Source organism: Propithecus coquereli, unplaced genomic scaffold (assembly GCF_000956105.1).
Source record: "Propithecus coquereli isolate 6110/MARCELLA unplaced genomic scaffold, Pcoq_1.0 Scaffold434, whole genome shotgun sequence".
Classification (NCBI taxonomy): Eukaryota; Metazoa; Chordata; class Mammalia; order Primates; family Indriidae; genus Propithecus; species Propithecus coquereli.
The window spans coordinates 1,573,990-1,589,910 of NW_012150108.1; the positions used below are offsets into that span (position 1 = coordinate 1,573,990).

Consider the following 15,921-nt stretch of genomic DNA (forward strand, 5'->3'; position numbering starts at 1 on the left):
GCAGACGGCACGCGGACGCCGTGTCAGCATCTCGCCCCTGGCCACCCTCTCGCCCGTTTCTCACTGCAGGGCCCCCGGAGGAGGACGAGGAGATCCCACAGCTCATGCGCACCAAGAGCGACGCCAGCTGCATGATCCAGAGGAGGCCCAAGTGCCGCGCGCCCGGCGAGGCCCAGCGCCTCCGGAGACACCGGTTCTCCATCAACGGGCACTTTTACAATCACAAGGTGACGATGTCCCGGCCTGGCCTTTCCTCTGGGCCCTGACGCGGGTGCGTGGGGAGCCATGCCCCAGCACAGGCACAGCTGGACCCACAATAGTCACGTGAGAGTTAGTCTTCAGCAGGACCTGAGAGGGGGCTGTTGTCATCCCCGTGTTCTCAGGAGGAGAAATCTCTTGCCCAAAGTCTTGTCAATGCGACATTCCTGCTCATGTCCTATTTTTTCCCAGCATACCCCCCTGCAGTCCATTCACACAAGTAGAGTGGGTGTGGGGCAAGTGAGCCGTGGGGGGGTGCCCGAGGCAGACGGCAATGCTGAGGCCATTCTCGGCGAGGCTCCCACCCCAGCTCGGTGGGCCGCTCCGTGGGAACAGCGTCTCCGGCCATCGCCCTCACTGGGTAGATTAAGCCGCAGTGTACCCAGGGTCCTTGTGTGCGTGTCCCAGAGAACCCAGACAGTGCCCGATTCCCAGCACTCTGCCTTTTGTCCAAGGAGGCATTGTACTGACCTCAGGAAGAGATGGCCTTCCCAGATTACATCACTGCATAAACAAACTGTACTGTAAAAGGAGACATTGATTGTTACCCTAAATGGGGTGAGTGGCAGTCCGGGCGAGGCCCCGGAGGGAGTGTCCTGTGACAGGCCACATCCTGCCTGCCGCGCTGGGAAATGAAAGCAGAGGTTTCCAGTTGAGGCAGCTGTCCTCATTGGTAGCTGACTCATGGGGACAGGGGGCCGAGGCGAAGGGAGGGCTCGGGGTCAGAGCAGGGAGCTCAGGTCGGGCCTTCCAGGGGCCATTCAAGTCGCTCTTGGGGCACACTGGACGTAGGGATGAAGCCAAATTCTGCTCGACAAGCTCAAGGGACACTGCTCTGATCTCAGGACCTCCTTTGCACCCTCTGCTGGGTTTGCAGTGGGCGTGACAGAATGACCACGAGGTTGCCTTTGCCAATCCGGGAAAACCCAGGACTATTTCAAAGTAGAGTCTCCTGAGAGAGTGAAGGGGGAGCCTCCACTGAAGTCAAGCAGAGAGCAAGGGAGATTAAGAATGATGTAGATTAGCTAAAGGACCCGTAATATGACTTGGGTATTCTTTAAATCTTGTTCCAAAAAGGATTTCGTCTACAAAGGGTTAAGCACCAATTGTTAGTGTTTGGATAAATATCGATACGCTATTTTAAGGAATCATTCAAAAATTTTCAGAAAGCACGTGCCTGGGTTTAGGCTCTTTCCAGTTCTACATTCCTAAAAAAGGAGTCTTGGGCTCCCTGATTCAAGGCATGGGACGGTGGGTTTGGCTTTGCCGTATCCACCTCTTCTCTCACGGTCTCGTTCACCTCTAAGAGTTATGTCTGGCACATTAAACCTTTTTGTGGTCAGTGCAGACGTCACAGGGACACGATGTCTCACCCACTCTGTGGCCTCTGAAACGAGCAGGAGGGGACAGCAAGGCTCCAGTGACAGCCTTTCCCTCCATCTGAACCACCTGCCAAGAAGAGCTGCGCAGCCAGCCGGACACCTGGGCTCAGCCGAGGCCCGGGCAGGTGGCTGTGCCTTCTAGTCACAATCTCCCTGAGGAGTGTGACCCACTCCCTCCAGGACATGGAATGGTGTCTCGGGTATTTCAGACAGTTGATTCACATCTCCTGGTGACCAAGGGGCTCCCGAAGGGAAACCCTATACAAAAGCCATCTTTCTCACAGAATTCGTGTTCTTAGAAATAAGGGTACAGATTCCTTGAGTCACAGACAATAATTAAAAAATAAATAATTCCCGGCATTGGCTTTCTGGGGTAGCTGTTCCGGGTTTTATTTCTTGGAACTGTGCACCATTATTTCACTCTCGCGTTTTCCAAAACTGTTGTGATTCACAGCGATGTTGGTTTTATTTCCAGACTGGGTCTAACTTTGTAGCTGTTCCCACTGCTCTGCCCTGCCCTGTTGGAATTTAATGTGTTCCGTTAGAGAGTGCCATCTGTGGTCAGAGATGAGAAAGCAGCCAGGGGACCTTTGTTCCTGCTTGGAGTTGGTTGGTGTCACCCTGAGAAAAGGCTTCATGCGGAAGAAACACTAACAATGTCCTGTTGACAAGACCTCGTGTCTCTTTGAATTAGCCTGACTCCTCTAGTTCGTATTTTTTGGGAACTGAAAGCCTAATTCTGGCTTTCTGTAAAACCCACGGTCATTCTATGTCTCAACTAGAATTGAGACGGGGAGAAAGAGGTCTGGGTTTGAGTCTGACCCTGGTAAGGCATACCTCCTTTTATTGCGCTTCTTACAAATTGACAGTTTATGGCAACCCTACATCAAGCAGGTCCATCAGCATGTGTTCTGTTTGCGTCTCTGTCAGCGTTTTTTAGTAGTACAGTACTTTTTAATTAAGTTATGTGCATTTTTAGACATAATGCTATTGCACGCCTAGACTGCTGTGTGGGGTAAACATAACTTTCGTATGCCCTGGGAAAGCAAGAAACTAGTGCGACTCACTTTATTGTGATACTCGACTTCCGTGATGGTCTGGAACCGAACTCACAATATCTTCAAGGTATGCCTGTACTTACCAGAGTGGGGACCAGCTGGGGACACTGAGAACGTCCCTTAAGAACCCTGAGACTCAGCTGCCTGCTTGGGAAAGCAGAGCTAGGACCATAGTGGAAGGACATGCACATGTGAACCTGGTTCTGGAAAAGAGGAGAAGCTCGCCCGCAGAGCACTCGCGCTTGCTGGGAGGCACCAGCACCAAGTGGAGTTTCGGGCATCACAGGGCCCTTCGAGTCGTGGCTCTGTCCTTTCTCCATAGGTGACCTGGTGACCCTGAACAAGCCACTTAATCTCCCCAAGCCTCTGATCCCTTTCTAAGAAAAAGGGACGAGTTATAGGTACTTCAAAGGGCTGTGGCGAGGATTAAATCAAAGATTGTATGTAAAATGCTTAGCACGTTCGATGCGTGGCTAGTGTTTATTGAGGACCTGTTATTACGCATCAGGCAACGTCCCGGTTGATTTCACATACGATGTCTCATAGGCAAAGGCGAGATACCTGCAAGGATATAATGTGGCCCCCCAAATTGCGAAGAAGCCCATGTAGCTGGAGCACGGTGCTTGTGAGAGGATCGTGGGGTCATATGGACGTGACAACGAGAGGAGCTACTGACAGCGTTGTGTGGGCCACAGGAAGCCTGCAGATGTGTTCAGAACTGCGCTTTCAGCAGTGCTGCTCACGCCGCACCGCACAGATTGCGTGGCCTGGCGTTCTCCGCGCGCAGCTTCTGACGCAGAAAGTCTGGGCGTGGGGGGCTGAGGCTGCAAGTCGCTGCAGCTGATGCAGACCACACTTTGAGCTGCAAGGATTCCGAGAGGTGGTGCCTTTGGACAGCAGTGTGGAGAATGGCTTGGAGGGAGGGAGACTAGACGGGGACAGGTTGGGGAGCTGACGCAGTGTGGCTCAAGAGTCTGCTCAGCCCTGCTGGGAGAATGGGGAGGAGGAGACAGATTGGGGAACTTTCAGTCTCAGAATCGACAGACACTGAGGCAGAGACTGGTTCCCCCACCCCTGTGAGTCACCTCCGGGGTCCTGGTTCCTCGGATCCAGAGAGGGCGGCCTATGGGTGTGCAGGCATCTTCCTTAGGGCCTCTGGAAGACACGCACTATCGCAGCTTCCCTGGCACCCCCTAGGCCTGGGAAGAGCTTCTGTATGCACCTGCGTGAACAGACAGGCACAGGTGTTCCCAGAGCCCAGAGTCACCTGCTTGGATCTGCTCAGCACAGTGATGTCAGCCCCATGCCCCCTCTGGACCTGCTCTGAACTGCCCCCTTTTCCGACACAGACCTCCGTGTTTACTCCGGCCTATGGGTCCGTGACCAACGTGAGGGTCAACAGCACCATGACAACCCCACACGTGCTCACCCTGCTGCTGAACAAGTTCAGGGTAAGTCGGGCCGTGAGTGGCCTTGCACCGGGGCACTGGTGATTGGCTGTTTTGTTGGGGGAGGGCGGGCTGGACAGGCTTGGGAAAGCCGCCAGCAGCTCCCGGGTAGAAGTTCTAGCCAGGTTTCCTCTGCAGAGCTGTGGTCCCTGGGATTTTAAACAGCGAGAGAGGAGAGGGGGGAGGGCCCTTGGGGACTTGTGTGTGAGGCACCGGGGGTGTGGTTGCTGCGAGGGGACCCTGCCTGTTCTCTCTCATCTCCAAGCACACTGGTCTGACTTCCTGTGACTGCCTGCACAGGTGGAAGACGGCCCCAGTGAGTTTGCGCTCTACATCCTTCACGAGTCCGGGGGTGAGTGTCGGCCTTTGCTTCTGGGTCATAAAAGCACCAAAGTCCCTGGCCATTCAGCAAGCTCACCACTATTCTCCTCCTCCCCTGAGGGGCCATCCTCACCGGGGGACATGCCGTGCCTCCCACCATGAACGTTTCTCCCCAGTCCACACCCGTGCACGCCTGCCATCTCTTCCACCGTCCCACGGAAGTGAATGGGAAGCCACCCTCTCCAGCTCTTCGAGTGAAACGAAAGGACCCCTAGCTGGTTGCAGTTCAGTCGGAGGGGTGGGGGCCATGTCAGGCTGCTGCTGCAGAACCCGAGGTCCCTCCTGCAGCGTTCCTGCTGCACAGGCTGGTCACTGAGCAGGGTCCTGCCCCTCGTCCCTCCCCTACCTGCTCAGATACTGCTTTTCCTGCTGGGCCTTTGCAGAATGACACTGGGGGAGGAAGAAAATCTTTTCTCTCTTAGGTTCATTGGCTGAGGCCTTGTAATTAGATTAACAAAAGAGACTGACAGGAGAAAAACAACCAGAAGTTTGTTAACTTTGCAACCGCAAACCCACAGGAACACCCAGGGCTGAGCGGGGGCTTATGCAGCACCTTAGCAAAAGAACAGTACGTTTTTAGGGAAGCGACAAGATAGAGGAGAGGGCTTTGAGTGTCTGGGCAGGCCAACGCTGGGCAGGTCACCCCATGGGGAGCTGGAAGGTGAGGGCTGGCCTCAGCAAGATTTGCTGTGGGATCCCTCTGGGGCCCTCTGGGGCCGATCGGGCTCTAGGGCTGTCTCTGGTGATCAACTCTGTGCTTCCTGGTAGAGCGGGCAGCAGGGACACTGTGAGAAATGCAAGTCCTGCTTCTAGGCAAGTAGGGGAGGACAGAGCTTTTCGTGTATCTGCTTCTTCTCAGCTGCCTTCAGCTCAGCAAAATCCTTACGCCACAGTGGCGGATTTGGGGGCGGCGTGTTCCGCTCCCGGTCAGCATGATCACAGGGTCTCAGGGCAGCGTCCTCAGCGAGGTCGGAGAGGGTTCACTGGGACCCTAGACACACACCTTCTATCAGTTCCTGTTCTGGAACAAAGGGAGGCAACGCTAATGTACCATGAACTTTGTAAACCATCTTCTTTTTCAGAGCGGACAAAATTAAGAGACTGTGAGTACCCGCTGATTTCTAGAATCCTGCACGGGCCGTGTGAGAAGATCGTCAAGATATTCCTGATGGAAGCTGACCTGGGCGTGGAGGTGCCCCACGAGGTGAGTGGGGCCGAGGCTGGGGAGGGATCTGAAGGTGACCTTGGCCAGAGCCGCTCAGGCCGTGGCTCCGGGGGCTCCACAGCTGTTCTGAGGGGCTCGAGCCCAGCACAGTGGTGGCTCCAGCCCCCCTTCCTGTCAGTGGCCACCAGCGCCATCAGCTCAGGGCAAGGAAGAAACATGGCTCTGCCCTTTTCCTCTCAGGCAAGTAAAGCCTCCTTCACTGGCGCGTACTTTGCTGTCATTGCGTTAGAGACTCAGGAGGGCTTTTAACCGGGCCGAGCTAGAGCCTGCGAAAGGGGGCAGGAGGGCGGGGTCTCCGTCTCACCCACCTGCCTGAGTCCCGCTGGGGCGAGCGCATTTCCGAACTCCTCCGTGCAAAAGAAGCTGGCAGAGCTTAGACCCCGAGGAGAAGGCCGGCGGCCCCGTATCCCGCAGGCCCTCCACAGGGCTGGGCCTTCCTTTCCGTTGTCAGAAACAGTGGTGCTCCGCCGCCACCGGCCCCAGCCCCGGGGAACACCCGGTGTGACGACGCTGTGGGACCGAATGCTTTTCCTGATATTCAGCTTAACATTTCCTCCCGGGCTAATAGTTGCCTTCGAGAGAAGAGTGGACTCCCCCATCCTCCCGTCCTCCTACCCTGCGGAGCAGTGCTGGGCAGGGTGGGAGAAGGGCAGTTACTTCCCCACGGGCCACTGAGGAAGGCTTAAGGAAAAGAAAACACATTTTGGCTTATAATTTAAAGCACATTAAAATGTTCTTGGATTTTCTAGGTTGCTCAGTACATTAAGTTTGAAATGCCGGTGCTGGACAGTTTTGTTGAAAAATTAAAAGAAGAGGAGGAAAGAGAAATAATGAAACTGACCATGAAGTAAGCAGCACTAAACAGCCAGTGGGGGGCCCAGCCTCAGGCGAGCGCAAGGCTGAGGCCAGCAGCGCCAGGCCTGAGCTTCCTCTCCTCCCCTGCGCCAGCTGCCCTGGCTGTCTGGGGGGGCCTGCTAATCCTGGCTCCCTGCTGTCACTCTCTGGCCCCCTGCTCATTATTGCCACCAAGCCGCGGTGACAGTCTGCAGACGTGGCAGAGATGCAGCCCCAACCACCTGCCCAGCCTTGGCGTCTTCACCAGCACAGGACACAGGCTGCAAAAGCTGGGCAGGGGAGTCAGAGGCAGGGGCCAGGTGGGCACTGGATCCAGCTTTCCTGGAAAAGCAGCCGAGGAGAGGGCACGCCAGGGCGGGCTCGGCCTGCTCCGGGACCTTTCGAACGAGCAGGGATCCCGAGCCCGCCCAAAAGTGCCAGCCGTTGGAATTCCCAGCACCAGCTGATGTTTTTCAGCTGCAGGGGACTAGTTCAGTGGAAAGGTGAGCAGGTGTCACCTGCTGGCTCCTGGGGAAGCTACATCAGGGCCCGGCTATGTGAGACTAGTCAGGCTGTGGGTCCCGATGACGTCTCTTCCTCAGCAAGGCGAAGCGTGGAGCAAGACCTGTGGAGGGCATTGAGCCAGGGCCCGGGTGGAGGGCAGCTCAGGGAGGGAAGGGCAGGCCCCTCACTGCGCAGGCCTGGGGACAGGGGCTGGGTGTGGATTTGGCCCTCATGTGTGCAGTCAGGCCCCAAGGGCGAGTCCGCGGACACCCCAGTCCGAGGGAACCATCGCTGTGCAGTCGGTCGTGTCACTGTAGGACTTGAGAACTGGGAGGGACCCGGGAGCCCACTAGTCCTTCTGCTCAGTGTGCAGAGAAGGAACTGAGGCCCAGGTGAGGAAGGCTGCAGACTCAGGCGATTGCAAAGCCGGGCCGGAACACGAGCTTCCCAGTCCCAGCCCTGCCACCCTGTCCACTGCAGCGTGCTCTCGTCCCTGTTAGAGTCTTTGCAGTAGAAATGGCAAGTTTTTGCTTTGAATTCCTGCATTGCCCACAGCCCTGTTTGACTGCTCCTTCAGGACACAAGCCAGGGCCTGCCTCCTCCGTGGCAGAGGAGAGGCAGTGGCCTCTGTCAACCTGTCGGGGGCAGGGGTCTCCTGGATCGGCATCTGTGCATCCCTCGCTCTGCGCCCCACCTCCCTGTCCCGTCCGGCTCAGTGACTCCCCTTGGCGGTGTCTCCCTCCAGGTTCCAAGCCCTGCGTCTGACGATGCTCCAGCGCCTGGAGCAGCTGGTAGGGGGTGAGTAGCTGGCCAGCGCCTGCCGCTTCCGAAGGCTCTAGCAGCAGCAGATGCACCTGAGCCCCGGCGGCAGGGCCCTGGCTGGTCACACCGATGACGGCCGCCACCTGAGCAGTCTGCACCTGTGCTTCCGCCTGTCTGAAGCCCAAGTACCACGAGTCCCCCAGCCCTAGCTCTCGGCGCTGAAGCGAGCACTCACAGGGAGCAGACCCAGATCGCCAGGCGGGATCTGCGTGGCCAGTCCTGCCCATGCCACACCTTTCCTGCTCAGGAGAGCAGTACTGGACCAGTGCCTGGGGCACGGGCTTTATCCACTTGCTCAGTGCCTGGCCCAGAGCCCCTGCGTGAACCACGAGATCCCTGTCAACACTCACGTCATGCTGCCACACAGGAACTCTGCTGGGAAAAGCAGGGACTGCCAGCAGGTATGGGACCTGCCCTGCTCCCAGCCATTGCCTCCACGGTGTGCCCAGCCTCCAAGCTTCCGATGTCACCCATGAGCCTTGCACAACCTGGCCCCTGGGGGCAGAGGTGAGAGCAGGAATAAGACCACCTTCCCTCTGCAGAAATCAGTCTTAACTTCATCAGCAAGATTTGAAGGAATCCTTGTGAGAAGCTGGAAGAAACACAATGCGGTCCCATTGGGGGGCGGTTCACACTACGTTGAAAGGGTGCTGACCCAGGTGGATGCCCCGCAGCGGCTCTGGAAGGCAGTGCTCAGCCCCATCCCACAGTCCCGTGGACGGCTGTCTGCCTCCTGTCCTCTCTGGGCTTGCATTCCTCTCCTTTACTGGGCAAAGGATGACTCTCAGTACTTCTTCTCCAGGGAGAATGATAAGGAGAAACGTCTGTTTGGGAGAAAGGGCTTTGAATTCCCCGGGGCCAGATACTGCACAATTTGTGTTTGTCAACGATGGAGAATTTCAGGAATGAATGAGAAAGCATTTGCAAAATTATGCAACAGTTTACATCGGTCGTGTGAAGTGTTTGTCCAAGACAAAGCAAACTGAAGACTAAACTCTTCTCCCACCGGGGTCTGTAGACAGCGGATTTATATAGCAGATTTAAAGGGCAGAACCATAAAGCCTTCAAAGATGGGTACGACTCCGTCTCCAATGTGTGGAGACGCTCCTTATGGGCGCCCATAAAGAGCAGAGCTTGGGAGCAGCCAGGCCATGTGGAGCCACTCATCGGGGTCAACGTCACACCAGGATTCCCGTGACATAGCTCCGCTGTCACAGAGACACAGAGATGCCAGGGGAGGCCTGCCCACTGCCCTATTGTCTCTGCTCTCCTGTGGCAGTTCCTTAGGTGCTCAATAAAAGTATGCTGTATCGGCCTGAAGAAGTGAGGACCAAGCTTTCTGTTTCTTTTTCCTTCTGTGTGTCTCCTCTGACCCCCTGCTCTAACCTCGGAAAGTCTTGTCCCACTGTGTGTCCAGTGCCCTGTTTGGCAGAGGAGCCACAGCCCACTGCTCTTGACACTGACTCAACGCCTTCATATCCGTGCATGTCCTGGGGACCAGTGTGGGGCCTGAGGAGAGGCTGTCGTGGGACACAGAGGAGTCACGGGGGTGGGGGGTCCGCAGGTGGCCCAGACGATAAACAATAGGGCCACCCCGAATTGCAGAATCTTAGCATCAGGAAGGCCTTGGGAATCTTCCAGGCAGGGGCTTAAATGGGATGGAGGCAGGGCATATAAGAGGTAGAAAATGAATAAAACAGGCGCTCCCTGGTAATTTAACCCCTACCCCTTATTTACCACCTCAGGTCTAGGACAACTGTCCATCCATTGTTCGGCTGTAATTGAGTGACTGCCTTGTGCCAAGCCTATACCCTGGAGGGACAAAAAATAGAGCCACAGTCTACACTGTGTTCAGCGGTCTCCTCATCAGAAGAAAAAGGCCAAACCCTGGGAAGGGTCAGGAGACGCACCAAGCCAAGAGCCAGCGAAGCTCCCTGCACAGAGGCCTGAGGCCGGGCCGGAGCTGGCTATAGCATTGCTTGCATCTCTGCAGGCCGAGAGACGCCTGCCAGCCCGGGAGCGGCACAGGGGCTCAGCACACTGGAAGCTGTTAGAGCAGGAAACCCTTCGTAAGCACCAGCCTGTCAGGTTTGTTTGGTGTTTGTTTGTTTTGCAAGTTATTACAATATTATTTAAGGCCTTTTTAGATAGGTGTCACCTTTAAAATAGACATTGTCAAAACTAATATCCAAATATCACAGGTCATAAAGATCACTAACAAGTTGCACAGAAAAGGGAAAAAGGTATACTTCTACAGTCATCTGAGAGCTTCAAAAATCTTTTTATCAATATCATATTTGCTTTTCAGAGGCTCACCTTGACCCCACCATTTCAAACATTAAAGGTTAGATGCTGTGGTCTCCTGCTGGTCTCTGTGGGGAGCTCCAGCTTTCTTTCTCCACAGAGTTTAAGGTATTTCTCACATGCTCCTTGGCCAGCCAGCATCTCAGGTAACAAAGGAAGCCAGAGCTAAAGCGAAGATCCCTATCAGAGAGTGTTCTCCTAAAACAGGACTGTCCTCCCAGCCAGGCCTTAAAACCAAAGAGAGTAATAAACAACACAGGACGAAAACAACATGATTGCAAAAGAACTGGACTCAGGAAAAACAGGGCTGTTTGCTGAGAACAAATTACCGGAAGAGATCAAAAAAACGTCTTGTTTCTACATGGTGATAACCATATGCTACCTGCTTGGAAATGTTTACCAGAAAATGGACTAAAGGCCGTACTGCTGTCAAAATAAAGCCATGCATTCACCCAGGATACATCTGGCCCCTCAGTCCCAGGGAAACGAGGCCCAAGGCTTATCCAGTCTGACCAGATGATTTGCGGAGGAACCAGCAATGCGAAATGTGCCCCTTGTGTATAGGACACACATGCTCTGCAGCTGCAGAGGTGGCAGTGGGCTATCCTTGCCAGGCGCAGTGGTGGGCAGCAGCCCCCCTATCCCGAGCCCCTCTTCAGTGATCAGGGCGGAAGCTCGGTCAATGAGAGCCAACCAGCTCCAGGAGAAAAGACAACCAGGTGGAAGCACTAAATTCAGGCCCCAGGAGCTGCAGCTATCTGGGAGCGAGCCAGCTGCTGACGTGCCCCGAGACTCGCATTGTGCAGGGTGGGGCTCTGTGCCCTTCTGGTCGGGCTTTAACAGAGATGTTTTCTCAGACCCAGGAATGGGAACTGCCAGGGTTTCCTTTCCCAGAGAGTCCAAAGGAAACAGAAAGCAAAGTCTTAGGCTTGGTGCACAGAACCATTGTTCGCGGCCCCTGTGCTGAACAGACCCCTTCGTGGGGGATGGGCCACTCTTGTTACTGCACTTGGGCCACACGTATAACCAGACTTCTTGCACTTGGGCTGGGGATCAGTGTTGCCCAACTCAGACCCAAGGCAGCAGTGCTCCGTGTTGAGACAGTGCTTGTGTGTGTGTGTGTGTGTGTGTATGTGCGTGTGTGTGTGTGTATGTGCGTGTGTGTGTGCATGTGTGTGTGCGTGTGTGTGCATGTGTGTGTGCGTGTGTGTGTGTGTGTGTATGTGCGTGTGTGTGCGCGCGTGTCTGCAAGCAAGTGCAGGTGCAGAGGAAAAAGCCGTAGGAAATGGAAACTGTCTTGCCAGGATTTTTCTTAGCCTGGAAGACTCTTCTTCCTGGAACAGACCTTTCAAATACCACCAGGCTCAGGGGCGCAGTGGCCTCTGTTGGGTAGTTTCCCAGAGATGCCCCAGCCATGAAGAGGTCTGGCCTCTCCTGGCCCACATTCTGCAGAAAAATGTACTGTTCGATGCTCAGACTGTGTGCCCCCACCCTCTTCCCCCATCTCCTTTGTGTTTTGTAGGTATCATGTGTGACCATTTTCAATAATTTAATTCACATAAAAATAACCTAGAATCCCATGTGGGAGACACACATTGTTATTTAGAGGTCAAGAGCACGGGCTCTGGAGCCACGTTCTCCGGCTTCAAAGTCTGGCGATGCCCCACTTGTAAATGTGTCACCCTGGGCAAGTTTCTTGCTTCAGTTTCTTCATCTGTAAAATAGGGATAATAACAGTTCCTATCTCAAGGTTGTTGGGAGGTATATTAGTCAACTTTAATGCAGTCACAAATAACACCAAAAATCTCAGCGCTACAACAAGAGCATTTATTTCTCTCATACGTTACGTGTTACACCACCGAGTGGCTACAGGGGGCTTGTGTGGCTCTGCCCCATGTGTCTTCTCATCCTGGTCCTAGACCAAAGGAGCTGCCCCTACTTGGGACATGCACTTCTTGAGGCAGAGGGAAACAGCAGAGTCCTGGTGGAAGCACAGTGACTTGAAGCTTCTTTGAAGCTTCTAGAAAGTGTACCTGGCATCCATTCCCATGCAGTTGGCCAATGCAGGTCACGTGGTCAAGTCAACATCAGCGGGTTGGGCACATAGTTCACCAGGAGGCACCGGGAGTCACACCACAGTAGGCAGGGATGTCACATCCCAGAGCGGCGGGCACATGCCAAGGAACAACAATCCCACAGGAGTATTAAAATGAGATACTACAAGTGCTTCAAACAAGGCCCAGCACACAATAAGCATTCAGTAAGTGTTAAGTATTATTATACTGATAAATAAATAGAGGGCATAAAACCCTGCCTGTGTTCTCTCTTGCTCTTTTTCCTTCTCCTCTTTACCCTCCCTCTCCCCCATATACCTTCCTGAATCTCGCTTCTCTCCATCCTCACCTCCTAGTCCAGCCACTCTTAGTGCCCCCCACCCCTTTATTTCTGACTTTTCTCTCTCTCTTTTTAAAATTCATCTTTCTTGCTCTAATCTGTATACCTCTGGCCAAGTTATTTTCAGGTTTAGAAAAAAGAGACAATCCACCTTTATGTGGGACATGGAAAGAGTTTTAATTTATAACTATCTTACTAACAAAATTGCTTTCGGAAAAAAATTTACCTTTTTATTTTAATGCACATAGAGCTCAGTCCCAACAGGTCATTTTTGCTCTTAAAACTTTTCCTAAACCGTCTCTGGTTCTCTGGCTGTTGCCCTTGGCCCCCCCCCTCCAACCCCCAGCACGAACAACCTATGATAATAATTCCGTGGTGAAAGTCATAGCGACAGCTCCCATTCCCTGTGTGTTATGCATTGTGCTAAGTGCCTTACGTTACTACCTCATCTGATCTGGACAACAATCCAGTTATTATCCAGATTATCGAGTGGACCTTCCTCGCGCAGACTCCATTCAGCTCCATGCTTTGCCATCTGCAGGGCGGCTCCCTGCAGAGCAGAAAGCCCCAGCTTTACAGTGGGAACACCTTCGATCTCGTCTAGCCTCCACCAACAACTCACTTTATCACACCAGACAAGCTTCCCTCTCTCACCTCATTTTACTGATCTGCAAGACAGATCCTGCGACCCCTGCTTCATGAGACTGTAGTAAAGAAGAATGACCAGAGGATAGATGTAAAGGCACTTCGTAAACAACGAGGCATCTTAAAAACTCATTCATTCATTCGACAAATATTTACTGAGTGCCTGCCACCCTCTGAGCACTGCTCTAAGCACCGCAGGTGCGATAAAGAACACAAGAGACACAGCACGACAGGCTTTGTGTGCCACTGTCAGTCTGTTAGCTTTCGCTCTAATAAGATGGAAAGCCTTGGGAGGGTTTTGAACAAATGAATGACATGGTCTGACTTAGGTTTTAAAAGGATTACTCTGAGGCTGGGAGGAGACTGTAGGGAAATCGGTCAGGAAGCCAATACAGTAATCCAGACAGGAGATGGTGGCGGCTTGGTAGAGGTTACAGCAGCGGAATTGTTCAGAGTAGCTTGATAACGAATCTATTTTAAAGATAGAGCCAGCAGAATTCGCAGGTGGATCGCATGTGGGTTTTGGGTGAAAAAAGAACAGACAACATTGACATCGAGGTTTTTGGCCCAAGCAACTGAAAAGATGGAGTTGCCATCTGTTGCTGGGATGAAGACTGTTGAAAGAACAGGTTATGCGAGTATCAAGAATTCGTCTGGGGATATGTCAGGTTTGGGATGTCCCTTACACATGCGAGTGCGGCCCTTGAGTAATCAATGGGATATACACGCAAGTCCGGAGTTCAGTATTTGCAGCCACAGGCAGACTGGAGTCACGAACGCAGGAGTCTGCACCGCACACTCATAGTGTCTGAAGCCATCAGACTCGACGGGGAGCTCAGGGAGGACAGGCCAGATGGTCAGACGCCTGAGCACCGGCCAGGCAGGCATAGGAGGAGGACCTGTAAGGTGAAGGAACCCAGCGAGACCATCACTAAGGAGAAACAAGAGGGGCGTGTTGAAAATCAAAGACTGTGGAGGGAAAAGAGCCGTTCCAATCCCGGGCCGCCCAAGTCCCGCTGACACAGTGCGGACCCGAGCAAATTTCTTCTCTAAGCCTTGGTTTCCTTTTCTGTAAATTAAGTGTAATCATTCCCACTTGGCAGGAGATTTTTGGTAATAATTAAATAAGGTGACTTCGTGAAAAAAGTCAGGAACAGTTTAGGCTCCCCGAAAGTATCTCTTTAGACCAGGTGCTCAATATTTGCAGGGGAAAAATGTAGTTTCGAGGTTGGACAGGCTGGTGTCTGGTTTCAAAAGCCCTGACACAAGCCGTTCCTCGACCACAGACGGAGGCGGCCACAGGTCTTGAGGTCCTTTCCGAGGGGTGGGAGGATAACACAAAACAACAGGAAAAAACGAACGAAACTCTTTCAGGAGGGCCTGGGACCATAGAGGGTCGTTCCGCCACGTTCCTAGACCGACCGCGGCGGCGCCGGCGAACGGCGCGGCCCGCACTTCCGGCGGCGCGGGCGGCGACCAGCGAGCGAGGGCGGCTGTCGTCCCCGCGGTGAGTGGGCCTGAGGTGCGCGGGGCCGGCAGCCGGGTGTTCGGGGACCCTGCGGGCGCGACCCGGCGGCAGCTGGGCGGCGCAACGGCGAGGCGGGCGCCCCAGGCCTCCGAGCTGGGCCTGGCCGGGCCGCCGGGCGGGGGCGGAGGGCTGAGCGGGCCGGGGTCGGACCGGGCGAGTCAGTGACGGGGGCCGGCGGAGGCCTCGGCAGGGGAGAGGCCTTAACGGGGACCCCGGGGGTTGGAGCCAGAGGCGGGCGGAACCGGGCCTTGCGCGTCTGTCCTCTCTCCTTGCGTCTGTCGTCGCGCTTAAGTACTGAGCGCTTTGAACAAACGCTCAGGCAGCACGGGGCTTCCGAGAATGGTTTACACATACTGACTCATCCAAACTACTAACATCCTCATGGTGTTGCTGCTCTATCACCATCCCAGTTTTACGTACGAGGAAACTGAGGCACATTTCCGTTAGCCAGGTTTACAGGACGAGTAGCTCCTGGGACTCGAGTTTGCCTCAGTGCCCGGACCTGCGGGGGCATCACGCAGAGCAGCCTCGGAGTGCTGGACGTGGCGCCGTGGACGCCCTTGCTGCCGCTGAGGCTGCAGACTCTGCAGTCGGGGAACCCGGCCTGTGTGCATTGCACCCTCCTTTCCTCAGCTTAAAACGGAGATCATTGCATAAAGCTGCCGTGAGAATTAAAGAACTAGCACGGTATCTGGCACATGTGCTACCTGTTAGTATGATATCCTCATCCGTGGGAGGATTTGCTAGTCTCTACATTTCCTGCCACTGACTTAATATTAAGAAATGCATATGCTTTAAAAAATGTTTGTAATTGTCATTGTAGCTATTTTTTAATACCAACACCATGTACCTAACGACATTCTGTAAATATTCGCTTAAGTTAAGGAATGGGTACTGCTCGCTCTGTAATTTTGTGTCATATGCGGCTTACTCTTATACTGACCATAATTACAGTAGATATAATTATTAAATATCCAGATAAAATCTTGGGTCTAAAGTCATAATTATACAATAAGATGAAAGAAAGGCAAGAAAATGATGTTACTTGTTTTTTTCATTTATTTGCTTTATATGCTTGTATGCAGAGAAATCCAGGGTAGTTATTCCTATTTTAAAATCTGCTTCCTAGGCCGGGCGC

General features: G+C 53.8%; 3 protein-coding genes across 3 annotated transcripts in view; 2 read left to right on the forward strand and 1 right to left on the reverse strand.

The window, feature by feature from the left end:
- RASSF4 (Ras association (RalGDS/AF-6) domain family member 4) overlaps nt 1–8,645 on the forward strand; it is a 31,262-nt gene extending 22,617 nt beyond the window's left edge. Inside the window, exons 6-11 of the mRNA XM_012653920.1 lie at nt 70–227; nt 4,048–4,149; nt 4,447–4,498; nt 5,610–5,731; nt 6,502–6,599; nt 7,836–8,645. Coding sequence (XP_012509374.1) covers nt 70–227; nt 4,048–4,149; nt 4,447–4,498; nt 5,610–5,731; nt 6,502–6,599; nt 7,836–7,896 — 593 coding nt within the window. The 3' untranslated portion in view covers nt 7,897–8,645. The remainder of the gene's footprint in view (nt 1–69; nt 228–4,047; nt 4,150–4,446; nt 4,499–5,609; nt 5,732–6,501; nt 6,600–7,835) is intronic.
- Nucleotides 8,646–14,295: 5,650 nt separating this feature from the next.
- On the reverse strand, nt 14,296–14,645 carry LOC105818039 (chromosome unknown open reading frame, human C10orf25; the record flags this gene model as incomplete). The annotated part of the gene is given in 5 exon segments (XM_012653902.1): nt 14,296–14,316; nt 14,318–14,371; nt 14,443–14,492; nt 14,544–14,622; nt 14,625–14,645. Coding segments are annotated over 5 exon segments (225 nt in total), but the record flags the coding sequence as incomplete, so codon positions are not given.
- An 87-nt stretch (nt 14,646–14,732) lies between these two features.
- ZNF22 (zinc finger protein 22) overlaps nt 14,733–15,921 on the forward strand; it is a 19,765-nt gene continuing 18,576 nt past the window's right edge. Inside the window, exon 1 of the mRNA XM_012653922.1 lies at nt 14,733–14,762. The gene's annotated coding sequence lies outside the window, so the exon portion shown is untranslated. The remainder of the gene's footprint in view (nt 14,763–15,921) is intronic.